Source organism: Penicillium cinerascens (genome assembly GCF_028974065.1).
Source record: "Penicillium cinerascens strain IBT 15544 chromosome Unknown contig_1_segment0_segment0, whole genome shotgun sequence".
Taxonomy (NCBI): Eukaryota; Fungi; Ascomycota; class Eurotiomycetes; order Eurotiales; family Aspergillaceae; genus Penicillium; species Penicillium cinerascens.
In genome coordinates this window covers 580,682-602,532 of record NW_026695287.1, presented here as the reverse complement: position 1 = coordinate 602,532, position 21,851 = coordinate 580,682, and the positions used below count along the sequence as shown (strand labels likewise).

General features: G+C 53.9%; 6 protein-coding genes across 6 annotated transcripts; 1 reads left to right on the top strand and 5 right to left on the bottom strand.

The window, feature by feature from the left end:
• Positions 1–316: 316 nt before the first annotated feature.
• N7498_001775 (amidohydrolase family protein) lies at positions 317–1,380 on the bottom strand (the record flags this gene model as incomplete). Its single annotated transcript, XM_058448837.1, has 2 exons — positions 317–1,266; positions 1,320–1,380. The coding sequence occupies 2 exons, from the start codon at positions 1,378–1,380 to the stop codon at positions 317–319; spliced, it is 1,011 nt and encodes a 336-aa protein (XP_058311181.1).
• A 388-nt stretch (positions 1,381–1,768) lies between these two features.
• Positions 1,769–3,580, bottom strand: N7498_001774 (cytochrome P450; the record flags this gene model as incomplete). The annotated part of the gene is made up of 4 exons (XM_058448836.1): positions 1,769–2,375; positions 2,486–3,283; positions 3,337–3,400; positions 3,460–3,580. The coding sequence occupies 4 exons, from the start codon at positions 3,578–3,580 to the stop codon at positions 1,769–1,771; spliced, it is 1,590 nt and encodes a 529-aa protein (XP_058311180.1).
• A 988-nt stretch (positions 3,581–4,568) lies between these two features.
• N7498_001773 (cupin domain-containing protein) lies at positions 4,569–5,735 on the bottom strand (the record flags this gene model as incomplete). The annotated part of the gene is made up of 3 exons (XM_058448835.1): positions 4,569–5,072; positions 5,167–5,617; positions 5,686–5,735. 3 exons carry the CDS (start codon positions 5,733–5,735, stop codon positions 4,569–4,571), a joined length of 1,005 nt encoding a protein of 334 aa, XP_058311179.1.
• A 711-nt stretch (positions 5,736–6,446) lies between these two features.
• Positions 6,447–11,929, top strand: N7498_001772 (type I polyketide synthase; the record flags this gene model as incomplete). Its single annotated transcript, XM_058448834.1, has 2 exons — positions 6,447–6,548; positions 6,608–11,929. The coding sequence occupies 2 exons, from the start codon at positions 6,447–6,449 to the stop codon at positions 11,927–11,929; spliced, it is 5,424 nt and encodes a 1,807-aa protein (XP_058311178.1).
• An 885-nt stretch (positions 11,930–12,814) lies between these two features.
• On the bottom strand, positions 12,815–15,300 carry N7498_001771 (Zn(II)2Cys6 transcription factor; the record flags this gene model as incomplete). Its single annotated transcript, XM_058448833.1, has 2 exons — positions 12,815–14,972; positions 15,074–15,300. 2 exons carry the CDS (start codon positions 15,298–15,300, stop codon positions 12,815–12,817), a joined length of 2,385 nt encoding a protein of 794 aa, XP_058311177.1.
• Positions 15,301–16,997: 1,697 nt separating this feature from the next.
• Positions 16,998–21,619, bottom strand: N7498_001770 (ABC transporter; the record flags this gene model as incomplete). The annotated part of the gene is made up of 7 exons (XM_058448832.1): positions 16,998–17,126; positions 17,213–19,169; positions 19,241–19,506; positions 19,565–20,624; positions 20,691–20,931; positions 20,994–21,291; positions 21,353–21,619. The coding sequence occupies 7 exons, from the start codon at positions 21,617–21,619 to the stop codon at positions 16,998–17,000; spliced, it is 4,218 nt and encodes a 1,405-aa protein (XP_058311176.1).
• Between the last annotated feature and the right edge of the window lie 232 nt (positions 21,620–21,851).

The window sequence follows — 21,851 nt, the reverse complement described above, 5'->3', positions numbered from 1 at the left end:
TGTTCGTGTCCGAAAACAGAATGTACAAACAGGGAATCCTGATGGAGCATCGGGGGTGTCACAGCCTTGGCCCTAAATTGTTTGAGCAGAGATGATCAATCGGGTTAGACAAGGCTACCCGATCGGAGGCGGCTTTGTTGAGTGTAAGCCCAAGTTTTTCCCAAATGGAGACCAGGATTATAGACCCTGTATTACTCGAAATGGATAGTGGAAAATGTACTCCTTCCGGGTAGTTCAGCGGTGCCTAAAAATACAGTTGCTTAAAGAGGGGGCAAATACATAAGACACTGATCCCCGATCCTGGAGAAACAGGGGGCTACAGATGCGTTTCCCATATGCTACTACTCCCCTCCTCTTCTGTCTTCTGCCTCAACCGGGAGAACAGATTCAAGGCACTCCCTCTCAGGTCCTCTACCGCAACTCCATCCGGCATCTCCTCCTCCACATAGCGGGTAAAGCGGATAATGGCCTCGGTGGGCGCATTCGGAAAATCGCTCCCAAAGAGAAGATGGCCCGGTTGGGCAAACTCCACCAAGGCCTTGAGGGTGACTGCATTCGCAGAAATGGCCGTATCGAAGTAGAAGTCGCGTGCCCGCTCGAGAATCTCCTCGCGACTGATTCCGAGGTTCCGGTCCGCCGGCATACAGGGGAGCATGGTGGCCGCGCGATGGATGAGGTACGGCAAGGTACCTCCAGCGTGGGAGAGAATCACTTTACAGCCGGGATTCTGGCGTAGTCGACCCGAAGTGATGAGGTCTAAGGCGGTGCGGCCGGTCTCATGGGGATAGTCGAACATCGGTTGAGGCAGGCCGTGGTTGATTAGAGCTGTATCCTGGGGATGGGTAGGGTGGATGAAGACCACCGCCTGGCGACGGCTGAGTTCGGCCCAGACGGGTTCGAATACCTCGTGGCCGAGATAGTTGGGGCCTTGGCCGTAGCGAGTGAAAAGCGTGACGCCGTCAGCGTGGAGAAAGTCCAGCGCGTACCGGATCTCTTCGAGCACGAGGTCAGTGTCGAATAGCGAGGGGACGGAGGCGAAGAAGCCGTATTGCGCGGGAGACGCATCGCGGATGCCGGCGGCGGAGAGGTTGCATTCTCGGGCCAATTGCGCGGCAGCGGCAGAGTCTTTGGCGATGACTGGGCCAGGGGCAGTGACGGACAGGATGGCGGTAGATACGTTCATGATTTGGTTGATTTCCTGGTCGAGTTCGAGAGCCCAGTGAGGAATATACCAGCCAGAGGGGTCTCCGCCTGCTGCCTCGAGGGCTGATCATATAGTACATCGTTAACATTCAATCCGGCGAGGACACAGAAGGTACTTACCCTCCCGCATGGCGGGGGATAGAAGTGGTGGTGGACATCGATCTTCATTATGTACATTTACATCTAGAGAACCCGTTTGCTCTGAAGATTGAGATGATGTTGGCGGCCGACGGGATGTTTTATATTTATTTCATCGAGTGTCATGTACTTTCCCACTGACGAACGAGACTCCGCAATTCCGGCTAATCCGCGCAGAAGGTCCTTGCTCGGTTTAAGGTAAGATGTCATCCACAGCCCCGAATTAAGTTTCACTCCGATTCTCCATGGAGAATCCACAAATCCACACAATTTACCATCTCACCGTTCTCTTGCTTCTCTAATTTGGGGAAACGCTACTCCGCTTCAGGCGCTAACAAGGAAGATTTACATCCGTCTTATGCACAAAATACGAGATCGTCAGCGCCTTCACCCCCGGGGGGAAAAAAAAAAAAAAAAAAAAGAACAACTAGTCGAAGCGGGCAAAGATCTCCTGCGCCTCCCGAAACTCCCTCGATATCGTCTCCCTCTTCTCCGGGGCCCGCAATCGGACTCCACAGCTATAAGTCTTCGGGCAATGCAAAAATCCCTGACTGGCCCCCGACTCCGGATCAATGTCACTGTAGCTATTGACTGGCTGCATGAACTCAAATGCCCACAACAGTTTTGCAACGCCAATGAAGAGGTTGCGTTCTGCCAAATGGATGCCCGGACAGATGCGTCGGCCAGCCCCGTACCCATAATGATCGCGTTTGTCCCATTCCCCCGTTGCAGCGTAGGTCGGGGCCAGGGCTGGATAGTTTTCGAATCGGGCTGGTTCGAATCGATCCGGGTCCGGCCAGCAGTGAGGATCGTGATGGATGGCCCAGACATTCAGCACGATCGTGGCACCTTTGGGGAGGAACATGCCGTTGATGTAGTCGTCCTGGGCCACAGCATGGGATACCCCCAGGGGACTGACTGGTCGCCAACGATGCGCTTCTTTGATGATGCAGTTGATGTACGGTAACCGGGCGAAATCCGACAAGGCAGGCGATCGTTCCGATCCCACCACGCGATCTATTTCCGCATGGGCTCTGGTTTCCGATCAGCTCAGTCACCCAACTATGAACTATGAAGACAACAGACAAATGGAACACGCGGAAGGGGGGTGGGGGTGGCTGGCATCCCCAAGGATCATTATTACCTCGCTTGCACGGCAGGAAACTTGGTCATGGCCTGGATGATGGTCAAAATCAACGAGGACGAAGTATCCGATCCGCCTTCCATCAATACGCCCCCCAAAAACCGTAGTTGGCTCTCCGAGAGAGGTGTCTTCTGCATGTGATCCAACACTCGATCCATGAACGAGTCGCGATGGATGCCCCGAGCTCGACGGTCGCGTACCTGGTCCAACACCGTTGAATACAGCGACTGCATCAAATTCTCCACCTCCAGGGCTCGATTCCGCCAATTCCCCGTCATCCACTGGGGCAGGTTTCGCAACAGCCAAAAGTCATCGACCGGAGGAGTGGCCCCGAGTTCCTGAACTAACGACCACTTCTCCATCAGATAGAATAATTTCTCCATGTACTCGTCATGCACGGTTTTGGACCGAATGCCGAACACCAACGAATTGGTAACACTGTTACTGTATCGTTTGGGATGAAGCATGTGGTCTTCCGGCATGGTAAGAAAGTCATATAGCATCTGATTTGCTTCGGCTTCCTGTACTTTCCAATGTTCCTTTTCACAATTGGACTCCATGAAATACTGGTGGATCATTTTGCGCAGCATCCGCCAGGTGTCTCCGTACTGCATCACCAGAAGGTGGTCCGAGTGGGTGATGAGATGGGAAACCAGCGACTTGGGCCGATGGGAGTACAAATTACTTTTCTTGTCGATGAGCTCTTTGATGATTTTCCGGTCACTGATGACGATGGTGGTGTTTTTGAAGCGCCTGAGAGAAAAGATGCCACCGTACTGTTCAGCCCATTTCATGAATCTGTCTTGGTAAGTAGGCTGATATCGCAGACGGCGAGAGGAAAACGGGCATACTGAAAGTGTGCATCAGTTTTCGGGATTTGCAACTCATTGCCAAAAATGGGGACCGTTGGCGGGCCTGCATTCCAGTTAGCTGGGTCGATATATGCTGTAGACGATACCAATGGACGTATATACCCGGTGGCAGTGACGTAGGTTGACGACCGGGTTGCAACGCGCCATGAAGGAACAACGAGATAGCTCCAATGACCGCAAGCATAGCAGCAAGATAGAGGTAGGGAGAGTCTGCAAAGGCCATGGCGAGTATTGGTCTCCTCTACTGATGGTAAAGCTAACGCTAGCAAGAGAAGAGGAGAACCGCGAATATAAAAGCTAAGCTAAGCTATTGGAAGCGATCATTGAATTCATTGAGTAACCATGGTCCAAAAGGAGATTCGGAGTCCGTCTCTCATTTGTGTCCTTACCCTTTCGGCATGTCAGATCTGCTTTGGTGAATTGAGAGAAACATACCGAATGTGGTAGCAGTTGGAAGCTGCTTTATTCAGGGCTCTCTATGCTCTTGTACACACCGGAAGACATCAGCGATACGCCGCTCTCGAATAATTTCGGTCCTACAGATCTTGTATGACTTAAATAAGTCACATAGATGGGGGTGCTTGGAAATTGGATCAGGCCCAACGCTATTAATATGGTTGCGTAACCTACGAAGATTATTACTTTCCAAATCTAAGGTGTTATCTTGTGATCATACGTTTCATTGAACTTAGCTCCGGTGAGATATGACCACGGACTCATAGCCGAAGGATACTGGAAGACCTTGGCCGTTGCTCTTTCGCCCATAAGGGTAAATGTAAGAGTCGATGCGGTGGGGTTGCCAGCCAAGTGAGTTTCCATATCAGTTGTTGACATTACTGCCTAGGGGTTCTCTTGGTTTTACGTTCCCAATGGCGTAGGGGGTAACAGGACTTCTACGTTTTGAATGCTAAGTATATGATCACTATCTGATCCTTCGTATTTGAGGTTGATTTGTCGTATTGGCCCGGCACGAACAAACACCTAACCCATACATTTACTATTGTGCTATTGAACTGGAAGTAATATCATGTATAGAATAACTTGAAGTGAAGTGCTCGTACATATAGAGTATATTAATCTATATTAATCAAATTACGAAATGGATAAGTTAGACTGAAGTAAAAAGGACCATTGGCAGATATTCAATCGCAATGATCGGATGTATCTAACTCTTGAAACGAAAGAAGCAAAGAAAGGATAGATACCATCTCTCAATGACCGCCATTTGCCACCGTTTTTTTCAGGACTGTTCCATTTTCCCAGTCGGCGCCCGTTGTCTGTCCATTGTCGCCGTTGATAAGACCATTGATCCCATGTGAATGTCCACCGAGACCATTCGCACCGCCATGCGCATTCTCCACCCAAGCACCCCGTTCATACCTCGGTGCCGGTAGCTCCAACGGCTTGGGCGACATGTCGCGCACCCACGTCTCAAACTCAGCATTTTCCGGCCTCGACGTGGCCTCCAAGGCGACCTGTTCGGACCAGGACTTCTCCGACGCAAACGCATCGTGCACCAGGTGCTGCTGGAAGACCGACCCCTTCATCTTGGCCACGGCAAAGTCCCAGTCGGTCGTGTATTCCTTAAAGAAGGGCCGGTAGCCGAGAAGTCCGCCAATCCAGCGCCCGACGATGACGCAGGTCCAGTAGCCGACTTGGCGCCGGAAAGGGACCCAGGCGGGAGCGGGGGTGTATGCGTCTCCGCCGTCTTGGATCTTTTGTCCTTTGGTATTAGTGAACTCTGATCTATATATACGGAGGTAGAAATCTCGAGGGTGGGTGTTTTGGGGGGTGGTAAAAAACACGTACAGCTAAAAATTGAATCCAATCCAGACCACCATCATGCAATAAAGCATCGTGCCAGTAACCATACCAATTCTCAAAGAAGATGCGATCCAGCTGATAGTCCATTCCGGAGTCCGACGCACTCAGGTAGACGGTCATGCTCTCTTCAGAATCCGGGTGAATGAAGAAATTGTGAATGCTGCCCGCCTTGACGGATACTTCCCCATCGTCGGGTGTCACTCGCTTCATCTGCCCGTCGACATTGATGCCCATCACCCCGGACTCTACACGGAAATACTCGGTTTGGAACTGATGGAAGTGGGGGGGCGGACCTTTGGGCCGGTGGGGGCCGTTGATCAACTCGCGCAGATTGTCGGGGATGGGGCCCTCAACGGTGTGACGGTAGGTTTGGCGGAAAAGAAAACATCTTCCCGGTGGAGGTTCGAGGAATTCGGTCGTAAGGAGACCACCGAATCTGGTTCATCATGCAAGGCGTGAGTCAAAGAGTGAGAACTAGTTTAGTTGGTGGCAGACCAGACATACTTCACGATCTTAGATTGGCCGGCGGAGTTGTGGTAGGGGACAAACGGCATGATGATAGATGATGGGATTTAGTTCGGCGGTAGGATAATACGGTCAAATTGAATCGTGATGCACCTGCGTAGGAATGACACAATACGGCTGGAGAAGGAAAAAAAGATATATATAGCAGACCCAACGTCAATGATCTGTTCACGTGAAAAACGTCTCTCGTGTTTCGCATCCCCGTCAACCGTGCTCTTTTGGATCGGACGGTCGCCTTGCTCCTTTCGGACATCACCAACCCCGTTAGGGCTTACTGTTGCATGCGGCGTTGCGGCCGTCCAGGTCCGTGGTGTCTGGGCAGGCCAGATTAAGTCTAGCACGGATTGCCACGTTTTTTCTGACACTGCCGAATTTTGCATTTCCAGATTCGTCGTACCCCATTCGTCTCGGCAGACGTTCTGGAATGGAAGTCGATCATGCTCGATGGAGAAAGTCGATGAAGTTGGCCCGATGGAGTTGAGATGGAGTTAAGATGGAGTTGAGATGGAGTTAAGATGGAGTTGAGATGGAAATGAGATGAGAACAGACGGGATAAAGCCTTGTGAGGCCAGGGCCTACAATATGCATTTATAGTCCAGTCCTCATCCATGGTCCATCATCCATCATCAGAGCAGCACAGCACAACACGCTACAGTACGCACAGCAATAATCTATTAGCACTTCTATCCCCAAATTCTCCATTGTTCAGATCTTGAACTGTCTTCCTTCACCTGGTCAAAATGCCTCACTTTTCGTCTACCGATTCTAACTCCTCCTCCATCGCGACGCCGGAAGCTCAATACTCCGGTGTGAGCACTCCCGTCACCGAGTACAGCCAATTTGTATGTCTTTCCATTGCCACCAAGACACCTGAATAGACCGGTGACACTAATCCGCGTAGAACTTTGGCAAGGAGGTTGCTGTGGTCGGGATGGCCTGCCGGGTTGCTGGCAACAACAACAGCCCCGAGCAACTCTGGCAATCTCTCCTGGAGAAGCAAGATGCCTCGGGGGAGATTCCCAAAATGCGTTGGGAACCGTACCTGCGCCGCGATCCTCGCAACGCCAGGATTCTCAAGGAGACCACCTCGCGTGGCTACTTCCTCGATCATCTCGAGAACTTTGACGCTCAGTTCTTCGGTATCTCTCCCAAAGAGGCCGAGCAGATGGACCCTCAGCAGCGCCTGTCCCTCGAAGTCACCTGGGAAGCGTTGGAGAATGCCGGTATCACGGCCAAATCGCTCTCGGGCAGTGACACGGCTGTCTTTTGGGGGGTCAATTCCGATGATTACTCCAAGTTGGTCCTGGAGGATCTGCCCAATGTCGAGGCGTGGATGGGCATCGGCACGGCTTACTGTGGTGTTCCCAACCGCATCTCGTACCATCTGAACCTGATGGGCCCCAGCACTGCGGTTGACGCCGCTTGTGCCTCGTCGCTTGTTGCCGTCCATCACGGTGTCCAGTCCATCGTCCTGGGTGAATCCAAGATCGCCATTGTCGGTGGAGTCAATGCCCTCTGCGGGCCCGGGTTGACTCGCGTTCTCGATAAAGCGGGTGCGGTCTCGTCTGAAGGACGTTGCTGTTCATTTGATAACGACGTGAAGGGATACGGCCGTGGTGAAGGAGCTGCGGCCATTGTGCTCAAGAACCTTTCGAGTGCTATCCAAGACGGCGACCATATCATGGCCTTGATCAAAGGAACCGCCGTGGCGCAGGACGGCAAAACCAACGGCATCATGGCCCCCAACGCCAAAGCCCAGCAGCTTGTCGCCCGCAACGCTCTCAAGGTCGGCAATGTTGATCCTCTCACGGTCGGATATGTTGAGGCCCATGCCACCTCGACCCCTTTGGGGGATCCCACCGAAGTTTCGGCCATTGCCGCCGTCTACGGCGCTGAACGAGAGCCTGAATCCCCATGTTTCATCGGATCCATCAAGCCAAACATTGGCCATTTGGAAGCCGGCGCCGGCGCCATGGGCTTCATCAAGGCGGTCATGGCCGTACAAAAAGGTGTTCTCGCCCCTCAGGCCAACCTCACCACCCTAACCAAGAAGATCGACTGGGACCGCGTCGGCCTGAAGGTGGTCCAGGAAGAAACCAAGTGGCCTTCTACTGACGAGATTCGCCGTGCTGCGATCTGCTCCTATGGTTACGGTGGGACGGTTTCCCACGCTGTCATCGAGCAGTTCACTCTCCCTGAAACCCCGGATCTAACTCCGGTCTCGTCCTCATCAAGTCCCACGCTGCTGCTGCTTTCGGGACCCCAGGAGAAACGTCTGCCCTTCCAGGCCCGTGCTCTCGGTGAATGGTTGCAGTCGGAGGGTTCTCACCATGAACTGAAACGCGTGGCCTCGACGCTCGCAGTCCGACGCGATCACCACGACTATCGCGTTGGCCTCGTTGTCGACAGCCAAGAGGATGCCATCCATGCTTTGGCACAGTTGGCCTCGGGAGCCCATCAGGCCAACGCCTGGACCTCGCAGAGCCGCGTCTTCGGCAGGGATGTCAACAAGGAGGTCGTCTGGGTGTTCTCTGGCCATGGCGCTCAATGGGCCGGGATGGGCCAGGAATTGCTGCAAAACCCTGTCTTCTTCCAAGCTATTCAACCCTTGGATGATATTGTCCAAGCGGAGACCAATCTCTCTCCAATTGCGCTTCTGCAAACCGGCGAGTTCGAAGCCTCTGACCACGTCCAGATCCTGACCTACGTCATGCAAATTGGCATCGCCGCCATCCTCCACAGCCACGGGGTCTATCCTCAGGCCATCATCGGCCACTCAGTTGGTGAAATTGCCGCCAGCGTGGTGGCGGGCGCTCTCACGGCCGAGGAAGGGGCGGTTCTCATCACACGTCGGTCGGTTCTCTATCGGCAAGTCATGGGCCAGGGCGCGATGATCCTCGTCCACAAACCCTATGCGGAGATGGCGGACGAACTGGCTGGGGCTGAGAATCTCGTCGTGGCCATCGACTCTTCCCCCTCGTCTTGCGTCGTGGCCGGATCAACCGCAGCTGTTGCCCAAAAGGCCGCCGAGTTGAAGCAGCGGTCCATCCAGACCTTCACCGTCCGCACCGACATCCCCTTCCACAGCCCCATGTTGAATCCGCTAGTGGTTCCCTTGCTGCATTCGCTCGACGGCCGTCTCGCCCCCACGGCCCCAACTCACGCAAAGCTCTACTCGACGTCTCTGGCCGATCCTCGGGGCCAGGACTTGCGTGATGCTACCTACTGGGCCAACAACATGATCAATCCCGTCCATCTCACGTCGGCCGTGCAGGCCGCGCTGGCGGATTCCTACCGCATCTTCCTGGAGGTGTCCTCACACCCGCTGGTCTCGCACTCGGTCAACGAGACCATTATGGCGGCCGGCCTGGAAGATTTCTGCATGGTCCCGACTCTGGTGCGCAAGAAGCCCAGTGAAAAGTGCATCCTCCACGCCATAGCTCAGCTGCACAGCCGCGGCGCGACGGTGGACTGGAAGTCGCACTGTTCCGGACCCTGGGCCGGCGGATTGCCCAACACCCACTGGATGCACAAGCCTACGTGGCGCCAGGTTGGGGCAGGCAATGTCCATGAACCATCGCAGCAAACTCATGATGTCGAGAAGCACGCTCTTCTAGGTCAGCGCATCGGCGTCGCTGGGACGGATACGGTAGTGTATACAACTCGACTGGACAACGACAGCAAGCCCTTCCCCGGCAGCCATCCATTACATGGCACAGAGATTGTTCCTGCTGCCGGTCTGGTCAACACCTTCATCAAGGCCACGGGGGCCAATGCCTTGCATGATGTCGCCCTGCGCGTCCCCATCGCCATCAATGCGCCCCGATCCGTGCAGGTTGTGACTCAGCGCGATGAAGTCAAGATCATGTCTCGATTGATCCCAGAGAACCAGAGCGCTATTGACGACTCCTCGTGGGTCACTCACACCACCGCGCGGTGGAATTCTATGCCTACCCTAACGACTTCAAAAGCCCACATCAATACCCAAGCGGTCAAAGACCGCATTGGAACGCGTTTGCGCGATGACTTCTCGATCGACTATCTCGCTAAGGTCGGCGTGTCGGCCATGGGGTTCCCTTGGGCCATCACCGAGCATTACGGCAACACCGAGGAGATGATTGCTCGCGTCGATGTCGCTCCCGCCGTGGCTGCAGACGGTGATCTGCCCTGGGATACATCCTCTTGGGCTCCCATTCTGGATGCAGCCACCTCCGTCGGATCGACCATTTTCTTCGACCAGCCCCGGCTGCGTATGCCAGCCCAGATCGAACGGGTCGAAATCTTCACCCGGGAGAATCCGCCCAAGACAGGGTGGTTGTATGTGCAGGAAGCCTCCGACTCCGCCCTAGCGTCGCATGTCAGCGTATGTGACGAGGCGGGCAATGTGGTGGCCAAGTTCACCTCGATGCGCTTCGCCGAGATCGAAGGCGCTCCTGGGGTCAGCGGCAGCATGGAGAGTCTCGTCCACCAGATGGCCTGGCCCCCAGCCGTGCCCGTTGAGGTGCCTCTTCCCATTCATCAGATTGTGCTGGTCTCTGAGGACAAGGCTCTCCGAGAGGAATACGCAGGCACGATCTCGACGCCGACGCAAATATTCCAGCTCTCCAATGCCAGTGATCTAGCCCTCCAGCGGGACATTTTGCCTCTCAACCACAAGGAAACGGCCATTGTATACATTCCGAGTCAGGTCCCTTCCCTGCAGAACGTGCCTGAGGCGGCTGAAGCCTTTACATGGCAGCTTCTCGAGATCGTCAAGTTCGTTATCAACCATACCTTGCCTGCCAAGGTCTTTGTCGTCACGTCTAACACTGCCGAGGGAGCAACTCCAACAGCCCTCGCGCAAGCACCACTGGTAGGTCTCAGCCGGGTCATCGCCAGCGAGCATGGGGATCAATTCGGGGGCCTCATCGACACTGAAGTCCCGACCTTCCCTCTGGCGACGATGCGCTACATCCAAGGGGCCGATATCATCCGCATTCGCGACGGAATGGCCCGCACAATGCGTCTGCGTCCTCTCCCCCGTCACCTCCTCCTGCCCACCGATACGGGCTCCCCATCTCCTGCACCGCTCCTACCCCGTCCCGATGGCACATACCTCATCACCGGCGGTCTGGGAGCCCTAGGACTCGAAGTGGCCGACTTCCTCGTCAGCAAGGGCGCCCAGCGCGTGATCCTCCTCTCTCGGCGTGATCTTCCTCCGCGCCGCGCCTGGTCCGCCCTCCCGTCCGACGATGCCCTAGCCCCGGCCATCGCCAAAATCCAAGTCCTCGAGTCCCGCGGTGCATCCATCCACGTCCTCGCCCTGGACATCAGTGTCCCGAATGCAGCGCAACGTCTTACGGGGGCTCTGGATCAGCTCGGTCTCCCCCCTGTCCGCGGCGTCGTTCACGCCGCTGGGGTTCTCGATAATGAACTGGCGGTGCAGACTACACCGGGGGCGTTTTCGCGCGTCCTCGCCCCCAAGGTCACCGGCGGGCTAGTGCTGAATGAAGTCTTCCCAGCGAGCACGGTCGACTTCTTCGTCTTATTCTCCTCATGCGGCCAGCTCGTCGGCTTCACGGGGCAGAGCTCCTACGCCGCTGGTAACGCCTTCCTTGACACGCTGGCCACGCACCGCCGCCAGCAAGGGGATCACCACGCCGTCGCCATCCAGTGGACCTCGTGGCGCGGTTTGGGCATGGGCGCCAGCACCGACTTCATCAACGCTGAGCTAGAAAGCAAAGGTATCACAGACGTCTCCGCCGACGAGGCATTCGCCGCCTGGCTACACCTCGCCAAATACGATGTCGACCATGCCGTCATCCTCCGCAGTCTCGCCTTCGACGCCGACGAACCCCTCCCTACCCCCGTGCTCACCGATATCGCCCTGCGCCGCGCACCGAGCGTGCCCTCTTCCGCTGGTACCACCATCACAGACGGTAGTCATTCGGTTGTTACCAACTCGGATCGAGCCAAGATGCCCCCCGTCGGTCCCGCCCGGAAAGCCTTCCTCGACGAGGCCATCCGCTCCTGTGTCGCCGTCGTCCTCCATCTGGCCACCGACGAGGTCGACTCCAAGGCCGCGTTGGCCGATCTGGGCATCGACTCTGTTATGACCGTCACGCTGCGGCGGCATCTGCAGCAAGCCCTCAAGATAAAGGTGCCACCCACGTTGACGTGGAGCCATCCCACTGTGAGCCATTTGGTTGGTTGGTTTGCGGAGAAGCTAGAATCGACTGAATAGGAGTCGGTTGTTGTTGTTGATGATGAAAACGAACTGATAAAGTCATCACTATCACTACGCTCTGCCTTGATTACGCAGATTACGCAGATTGATCGGATTTTCGTTTGCCTCTGTGGAATTTGACGGGATCGGGTTCGCTTTGGGGTCTACTTTTGATTATGTCCATGCCTGTGCCTATGCTCATGCCCATGTTTGTGTTTATGCTTGGGTTTTAATGGGCTGTCCATTGTTCTCCACCGAATTGGCTAGACCTGTCCTTTTACAATCAGATAGATGCGTAATAGAACGAACAAATAACATTGATTGAATTTTCCCTACTTTAAATCTTAGAATCGAGACAATACCAAAATGCAAGTAGCGGAATAGATTGTCCTTATCAACATGCGTTGGAATTTAGATGTTTCGCACCCCAAGAGATGAAGTCTCTAGCTATTTGAAGCCAGCTGACCTTTGCCTTCTAAAAGGTATCATCACTCATGCCGGAGTCGTTGATGCCGAAGGCTTACGCCAGTCAATGATATTGTGACCCCTTCAGAGCCTGCTGGCAACCATCAGATCATGGTACATCCATCCAATAGGACCTTGATAACTCGCCAGTGTCGATAGTGAGTCTGCAGAGAAAGGTAACCGGATTTTTCAAGTGCTGCATTATGGAGACCAGCGAGCCTGAGATATATACTAACTGCGAGGCGGATTGACGATGACCACACCAAAACAAACAGAAACAACCAAACCATGATGAAAGAAAGCGGGAGTCGTTCGTCTATACCAATGGCAGACATGTAACAAAAAATATCATCGGTATCATCAGCTCTAAGATGGGGGAAATCAGACAGACAACGGCATTGAAGGATAAACCCGAATGAAGTGAAACGGAGGGCAGAATCATTGAGACCCATATTCCTCCCAGGAATCCAACGACATCGCACCATTTGACATCCACTGTGTACCAGTTCCTACCAACAGATCACTGGGTAGATTGAAAGATGTGTCCATGAAATCCAATGGGGGAGTGATGGTGGCCGGATCGGAAAAGTCGTTCCCCAGCATCATATTGGATGGCAGATTGGTCGGGGTTAGCAATGCAGAAAATGGATCGATTGGCTGTGAGGTGGAAGTAATCACACCCGGTCCAATGCTGGGCATCCTAGTGGTGGTGATGATGCCAGTGGAAGACCGCACCGACACCGGGGGCAGCACAGCTGTGTCTGAGGCGCTCTGGCTTGGAGGCGTGAGCTGGGACCACCCACGCGGGGTTGAGCTGGAACGGAACTGCTCCCAGGCAACCTGAATGGTATTAGCGACAGGGGTAAAAGACTGGCCGAGAGTATCTAGATTCCGGAGAGCCATCGGCAAGATTTTGCGCGCGGCTGGCGTTGGAGGACACACAGGGTTTGCCACCACAAATGATAGGATGCAGATGGTAGCATCCCACTGATACTGGAAAGCTGGCGTCCATCCACAAAGTAGATCCGTCTCCGACAGGACCTGGTTTAATATATTGGTCACCACAACAGCGTGGTTGAGAGCAGAAATACTATGACTATCTGACAGTGGTGTGAGGGACGCGCCACGCGGAGGAAAGCGGATGAAGGGACGAAAGGTGGCGATTTGAAGATGGTGATATATGATCTCCAGGAGAAGCCGTTGACGTTGCAACCAGAGCGGGCTCGCAGGATTCAGATTGAGTGACGTACGGTCTGTCGAAAAAGCCTCGCCTGAGCCCTTGCGTTGATTCTTGAGAGACCGCGGCACGGTCTGCACCCAGTCGTACATCGCACGGACTCCGCTTCCCAGAAAGCTTCCGAGCAGCTCGAGGGTGGGTGGATCCTCATGGATATCTTGGATATTTTTCGTCTGTAACACTTCGGCACAGCGCGCACCAAACGCAGCGTTGACCCCGCGCGCCGCGGCCATCAGGCGAATGTACTGTACGTGGAAGCTGAGCCAACCTATTTCCTCTTCGGGAGGCGATATTAACACCGTGGGTGACAATTGCACCGCGTCACCCATGTCTGTGGGTATCGCACATCCGACCTCATTCGGATTGATCAGCGGCGGGCGGCCGAGAGTCATCGAGATCTGGCTGTCCAACTGGTACAACGTCCACCAGATCCGAGAATACAGCTCCTGCGTCGTTTTCGGGAGAGGCCCCAGAGGACGTATGTGCAAGCGCAACATCTGAGCAACTCTAATGGCCAGTCCGAGGAGAGCATGACCGGTGTCTAGATTCGCGGTGTTGTATAGGTAGATGATGCAGTAAATATGGCTCTGCAGGGACGGGATCGAAGGATGCTCCAAGGACTCCATCAGTGCGCGCTGACTCCGACGGTAGAAAGTATGCGCGGCGGTAGTACATTTGGCAGCCTGCGTTTCTGTCTCGCCATTCGTCACGTCCTCATCGTCGACCAGAAAAGTGCTGCCGTACTGCATGCAGACGGCCAACAAGCTATCCACAAGAGCGGAGGGCTGGCGCGGGGCTTGTCCGTTGGTTCCAGCCCAAAGAGAACCGTAGTACTCTCGGAATTCCTCTTCTGCAACAATGGGGTACATGCAATGATAGGCCTGCCACAGAAGGACCAGGAAGTGCTCTTCTTGTTCTCGCGAGAGGTCCTCCACCTCGGCCAGTCCCAAACGAAGGCTGGGAGGTTCCATTTCGTCCGACAACTGCTCCTGTGAAACGGTGGGTGAGTGACGGTGTAGCTGCGAGAGGCGGACCGGAAGAAGAGATTTGAGATGTAGTTGGTTGAACGATTCGGACATATACCGGTTCAAACGCATCACCATGTACGACGAGGAGAGAGGGCCATAATGGATCAGCCGACCCGTTCGCGACTCCGGCTTTTGAAGGCCGTCCCATGTCTTGCGATGCGAATGTGGAAGCTCCATGAAAAATGCGATACCGGGAGAGGTGGAATTGGAGGCATTGGAGGATTGTCGGGACGGGGATTCGGCGTCTGTCGCGTGCCTTTTTGACTCCTCGGTTACTTTATCCAGTTGCTCCTGGTAATCCTTGAGTCGGTTGCGCAAACGATGTATCTCCCTAGCCATTTATCATCAGCTTCCTCCGGCTGGGGCTTACCCGAAAGAGAGAAACAACCGCATGAGGAGGAGCAGAGGGAAGAGTGGTGGGATGTCTCTTACCGATTCGCGGCAGGGAGTGAAGGGGCTTCAAATTGCTTGGTATTACTGCAGTAGCCGCCATGGTTCCGGCAATTCTGACAAGGCTGTTTGTCGTCGCACTTGATGCGATTGAGACGGCACCAGTCGCAAGCTCGCACAACTTGATTACGCTTGGGACGAGGTGCGGCGGCGGGTTTCTCCGAGGGGCGATCAGTGGAGTTGAGATTGGCGGAGAAGGTGGAGAACATGGCCAAGAGAGACGTGATAGCAGTAGTTGATTTCAAGCAGGAGGGACTCTTTCCAAAGAACGTAGAAGAATCCAGCCGGAGGAGAAGGGGAGAGGAAAACGAGTAGGAAAAACAAAGGAACAAAGGATGATGAGGGGATAAGAGAGAGCCAACAAGGAAACAGAAACGAGCGAACGGACGATGGGCCCGTTGCATGTAACGGTGTCTGATAGAAGCTGTCCATTCCGTTTTTGTTTTTTTTTTTTTTGTTTTTTCTTTTTCAATCGAGTCTTCCTTTATCCTGTCACATGGACCGCGGATCGCCGGGGCGGCCTGACTAGACAGGCTCGTCGCGATCGATTCAGACAAGCGATGGTCCCTGCATATGCAAAATAAATTGGTGGATCCTACAGTAGGTCATGCACATTTTCTGGTTATCCCGAGTGGGATGGCGCCCGCTTAGCGTTTGAAGACTTCCGTCTGACACACATGATGACCTGGACTCTCCATCACAACTAGCCACGGACTAAGAACGGAGCTGACGAGTAACCAGCCGGAAATCCAGACGCAATCCAGCCCGCAACCTTGTATACTGGCCCGGCAGCTGAATGTGCGGTGAAAAAAAGGACGGAGATGTCCTCGTCGCGTGGCGTGAGCCTCAAGATAAGCGGGGGGAGGATCATGTGACAAGGCTTGACCTGTCCCTCGCAAGCCTAATCATTCCCAACGTTCACAGATCACGGGAGGTCCCGAAGTGCCGCCACAAACGGGTGAGGTGCACCCAAGGTCACGTCCTCAAAACGGAGACCGTGTGGCTGCAGAGCAGACAGGATGGGATCGCCGTACGCGAGCTTCTTGCTTAGCTTTCCTGGAGTGGAGCACCAGCCCAGAAGGGCAATCGCATCACATCTCCGACTCCGTATCAACTCCCACCCTCGCTGAAGGATCTTGCCTCATGGCAGACAGAACTAGGCCTCCTGATCCAGCACATTAGCAAGAGCGTCATCCAGTCCCCGATGGACCCAGTAGATGAGTTGTCGAGATCAGATTGAACTCGTGCTGTGGACCGAATGATAATGATGCTTCTTGAAGCACCACATCGCCTGGATGGCCGGTCGTGTTGAGGTGGATTATTGACCGGGGAAGTTGGGACCCGATATTCAAGATAACCCCTGCCCGAAGAACGCCACAATCTGTACTGTTCGTTGTCACTGTATTCTATGTCGAGGACGGAGAAGCACGTGTCTGCGATAGGGTGCTGCAGTGTAACACTGCAGATACGAGCAAATCAGCGCCTTCCTGCGGGGGAATCCTATAATAGTTTAAGCGAGAAAGCGTCAGTGAAGGCTAGTTACCGGAGTCGCGTCTCAGCTCCCTTTCAGGGTTTCAAGATCTCACCATTCCCAGAACGACGGCAATTTCCTACATTATGTGCCTACCATTGTGGTGCGGTGAAGATTGGGCTCTTAGAACCAGATTCCGTCAGTATACAGTCTCATGTTTTTTCAATTTTCTTGGGCCTGCGGGAACTGCCGCGCCCGAGCCGGTCCGGTAGATCTTTGGGCCGAAATTACATACAGCATCGGTCTATACATCGACGTGACAAAACAGGAAATGAAATAAAACTTACGAGGCGTTTGATACGCCAATCCCAGAGAAATCAACCAACAACCCCTGAAGTTGGACGAAATCGATCGAAGCCCCAGAGAACCCCTCTTTCAGCGATGCCGATGCACCCGGGTCAAATATGTAATGACTAGTACCATGGTGAAATTGAAGGCAATAAAGCCAATGAAGACGGCAACATTCCGGCCCCGGTGCCCATAGCTATAGTCATATTGTGTGTACTAGAGGTAGGTTGCAGTCAGCCAATCATTGCTCGTCACCCGTAGATCATAGATGCGATGTGGAAAATGCAGGCAGGAATACTCACATAGGCTTGACCGTTCTTATATGGACAGTACTCGCAATTGGCGGTGCTGTTTGGGTTGACCAGGAACCCAGTGGCATTCTGGAGGAAGGACGCGGCATACTGGTAGCATGTCGTGCTGTTGGGCGGCTGAAACACGGACACTTCCGAGTCTGTACAGTGGAGAGGCAGGTCATGCAGGACGTCTACCACGACGCCTTCGTTCATGTAAAACAGGGGTGAAACCTTGTAGTACCAGCGCCATCCTGCCGGCGTCACCGGTTTCGGTGATAAAGTGCCAGCGAAGGTGTTGCAGAACATGAAGAAGAAGCCATTGGCAGAGAGGGCGGCTTCGATGGTGGGCATCAGCGAGGCGCACAGTTGGGCTAAGCTGGTGGCAAACACGGAAAAGAGCTGATAAATCAAGAAACTGTACCCTGCATGGTTGGAGTCTCGGAAGTAGCCCACGGGGAAGTACCACAGCAGCCAATATACAAGCGAGGTGAAGAAGGCATACGGCAATTCGACGAGAATGGCGGAGAAGCTGAACGCCAGCCAGTGGTAGGTCAGACTCTCCCGTTCGCGGTGCTCGAAGATGTTTCGCAAGGTCACGAACCGCGGCTGCACCTGCAGTCCCAACGGCGGACCGACAATCAGGGACATGAAGGAGGAGAAGACGCGGTTGTAGGCGCCTCGCTGCGTCAGAGGAGAGTTGAGATACGTCATTCCATTAAGCAATGCATTACCGGCGTTCAACCAGAGCTTGGCTCTAGCATAGTCTGGAGCTCGCCAGTAGTAGAGCCATGTCCGCTTGAGCAATACGAGCATCTGGTAATGAAACGGGGCGGCGTGAAGCGATAGCGAAGAATGGCCCCCACGACTACCTGGGCCGCCAAGCTCGGAAGATGCAAGTGCATTCTGGTTGCCTAAAGTCTGATCACGGCTCTGCTTCCAGATCTCCACCCAGTCTGTCTGAACATCCTGGCGGGTGCCAGCGCCAATCACTTCTAGGAAGTACTCGGCTGGGTTCTCCCCCTCACGACAGGGGCGAGCATATGGCGAGAAGTGAGCGACAGCCTGCCGACAGTCCACTCCCAAGGGGCCGTCGTACACCACTTGACCACCGCGGGCCAACAGATAGAGTCCGTCAAAGGTTGCAATCAGTTCCGCAGCGGGCTGATGGATCGTGCATATGATTGCCTGTCCGGAGTCTGCAAGTCTTCGCAGGAGTCGGACAATGGAGTAAGCCGATTGCCCGTCGAGACCGGAGGTGGGCTCATCCAAAAACAGGATGTCCGGCTTCGCAGCCATCTCCACACCAATGCTGACCCTCTTGCGCTGTTCCAGGTTGAGACCAGCCCCGGGGGTTCCGACCAAGGCGTCCGCGATTGGTTCCATGTCTAGCGAGCGGATGACCTCTTCGACATAGGCGTCCTTCTCTTTGAGGGAGACCTCTTGCGGTCGACGAAGTCGGGCGGTCATCTGCAATGCCTCTCGTACGCTTTGCGTGGGGAGATGAATGTCCTGTTGTTGAACGTATCCCATTTGGCGATTGAAAGACTTGGGAAGAAATTGACCATTGAGTGCCAGTGTTCCCGTCAATGTTCCGTTCTTTGATCGGCCGGCTAGAGCATTCAACAAAGTGGTCTTACCGGCGCCAGACACGCCCATCAACGCTTTCATCTGGCCGCTATAGATGGATCCATTCAAGTTTGTCAGGAGACGTTTCTGGCCGTCTTTTGTTTTCACGTCAAAATTGAGCATTGTCCAGGTTAAACTGCGAGACTGATATTCGACGGTGGCGCTGCGTTCCCGAGTTGTGTCTTCGCTCTGCACTGGGGGAGCATCGAAATCCACAGGACCGCTCTCTTGGTCGGACGACTTTGATCCTGGCCCGGAAGGAGATTTACGGGATTTCATGCCACGGTAAAATACAATTGCCAGGCGACCTGCCGGTTGCTTCAAGCGTTCCATGCCAATACTATGTCTCATAGTCAGCACACCTGAGTACGTACGAAGGGAAGGAACTGAAAATCGGTCTTTCAAACTTACGCTGAAGCGAGACCAAAAATAATGAAGAATGCTGCGTTAATTCCCAGGTTTCGCCAGAGGTTGTGCTTTTCAAACCCGTATTGGGCCTTGAGATATGCCATTCCGGACAGGAGTCGTTGACCAGGTGTAGAGCCTACCACAGCGCACACCTGATTAGCAATGTTTGTATATCCAGGTCCTGATGGGACCAGATCCGATGCGCTACATTCGTAGCTCAAATTGGCAAATTCGTTGATCATGACAGATTCGAAACCGTAGTGAAGTGGCTGTTTCGTCTGGTTAACGAGACATTCCCACTGATGAGAAATAGGTAGGAATGCTTACATTCAGGTATCTCAGCCAGCCTAGCCATACCTGCATTTGAGGTGGTGGCACATAGAGGCCCGTGTACAGAACGTACATGTTAAAGAAAATTCCCACTGGGAGGACGGCACGGTACATGTTGGATGAGAATACTGCCACTGAGCGGAAGAACATGGATAAGGCCAGATGCTCGATATATACCACGACAAACCAGATGAAAAAATTGGCGGCATTTTGCTGAAATCCAGTCAGGAAATATAGAGGAATATTCCAGAAGACGACGAAAACTTTCCAGACGATATCCGTCATGATCAATCCGAAGCCGTAAGCCATGGGTCGGTACAAGCGGTATCGCTTGTGTTTGAGAATGAGTGGCCGCTGGGCGAAAGTACTGCGAAACTCTGCCATGGCTTGCAAAGCGGGAACAAGGACCGAGTAGAAGAGGGCCGATGCGAAGATGAACAGAGACCCAGTGCTCCTCTGCTGGTTTCGGAACAAGGTTCCCAAGATCAAGCTCTGGACGACAATACACAGGGCCTCCACAAGTAAGGAGCTGTAGTTGTGCTGGATGATGCGCACCTGGCGCATGGCACAGTACGAAATCTGTTGATGAAGTGGTAAAGCATACTGGATGGACTTGGTCGGACGGAACACCGCGGGAAGAGATTTCGCCTGCTGTACGGCATATTGGAGCTCTTCGAAGTGCACGCTGCGCCGGAATTCACTCTGGAAATCGTCCGGTGTGCGAGGCGCTCGATCTCGGCGCGCTTCATGTACACGGCGGACCTCAGGATCGGCGGACATGGAGTTCAAAAAGTCTGTGGTGGTAGTGGCAGATGAACATTCGAAACCCAGACTCAGGAAGTGCGCTTTGGCGTCCCGAATATTTCCGTAGAAGATCTGACGTCCGGCATTGATAACAACAATTTTGTCGAAGTATGGAACAATGGCATCACTACCTTGATAGACACTCATGGCGGTCACGCACTGACTCTGCAGTGTCCACTCCCGCATCATTTCCATGAATTCGAGGGCTGTCGAGGAGTCTAAGCCATTGGTCGGATTGTCTAAGCAAATGAGCCTGGCATAGGTATTTCCATGATCAGTATTTCTGCTTGCAAACTTGGCCGGGGTGGATCAGATTTACCGTGCACACGTCGCCAGCGCCTCAGCCAACGAGACCCGGCGTCTCTCACCTCCACTCACTCCTCGAATATACGCGTCTCCAACCTTGGTGTTTAGCACCTTACTGAGTCCGACCAGTTGGGCTAGATACTGGACCCTCTCATTGACCTCTAATGCAGATGGCTTGGGCCCACAGCGTGCCCTAACTGCGAATCGCAGCGTCTCGAAGACAGTCAAGGTCGGGAAGTGGTCATCGGACTCGCCTGTGTCTAGTCAGTCACGACGGCCCTGAGTATACTAGGCGAAGAAGTGAACGAAGGCTTACCGCAAAATACAATGTCCTGGGGATGATTATCGATGACGGACTTCACGGACTGTCCGCCGAAGGACAACTCGCCTTGAACGCCTTTATACTCATCCCACATACCAGCCAGCGTCTTCAGGAACGTGGTACAACCGCTGCCGGGCTTTCCAATCACCAAAACCATCTCGCCTGGTTGGATGGCAGCGGAGAATTCTCGAAGAATAGGTCGCGACGATGGCCTATGAAGCCTAGTTTGAATCGGCTCCAGCAGGCCAAAGCCCGATTTCGCCGCTGTCAAGACACTAGGGGCCGGAAGGGCCTTTCACTCAGCTGTCAGTACTTCGTCGCTGGACGTGCGAAGAGGGGCTTGGGTGGCTTACACCTGTGCCACTGCCTTCAACTGTTACATTCTCCATCACGATCCTTGCAGATTCAGGGTTGTGGTCATCGCCATGCCGGAAGGATAGAAATCGTTTCACGCTCAAAGCAATCGGCTCAACCGCCACACTGTTAGATGAGTCGGACAAAAAGTCTTCGTGCAGACCAGCATGTGCCTTCTCCATGATCAACTCAATGTCAATGGGCGTCGCTGCACCGCTCTCCTCGGAGTCTTGATGCAAGGTATCTGTTGCTTGGTACTTTTCCATTGGTGCTGTGGATGTTGAATGATTTTCGTCCGATGCACCACGCGAACTTCAAGAGGATTATGCTGAGACAAGAACAAGGTAGCCGTCATTATGAGATAGCCCAAGGGACTTATATAGCCCATGAGAAAATTGCCCCCAGAGTTTGGGGAAAGTTGTTCTCCGCTACCTCAGTGAATAGAAGAGCAGTTCCATGATAGATCTTCTTCCGTCCCGATTGGGAAAGGGCAGAATG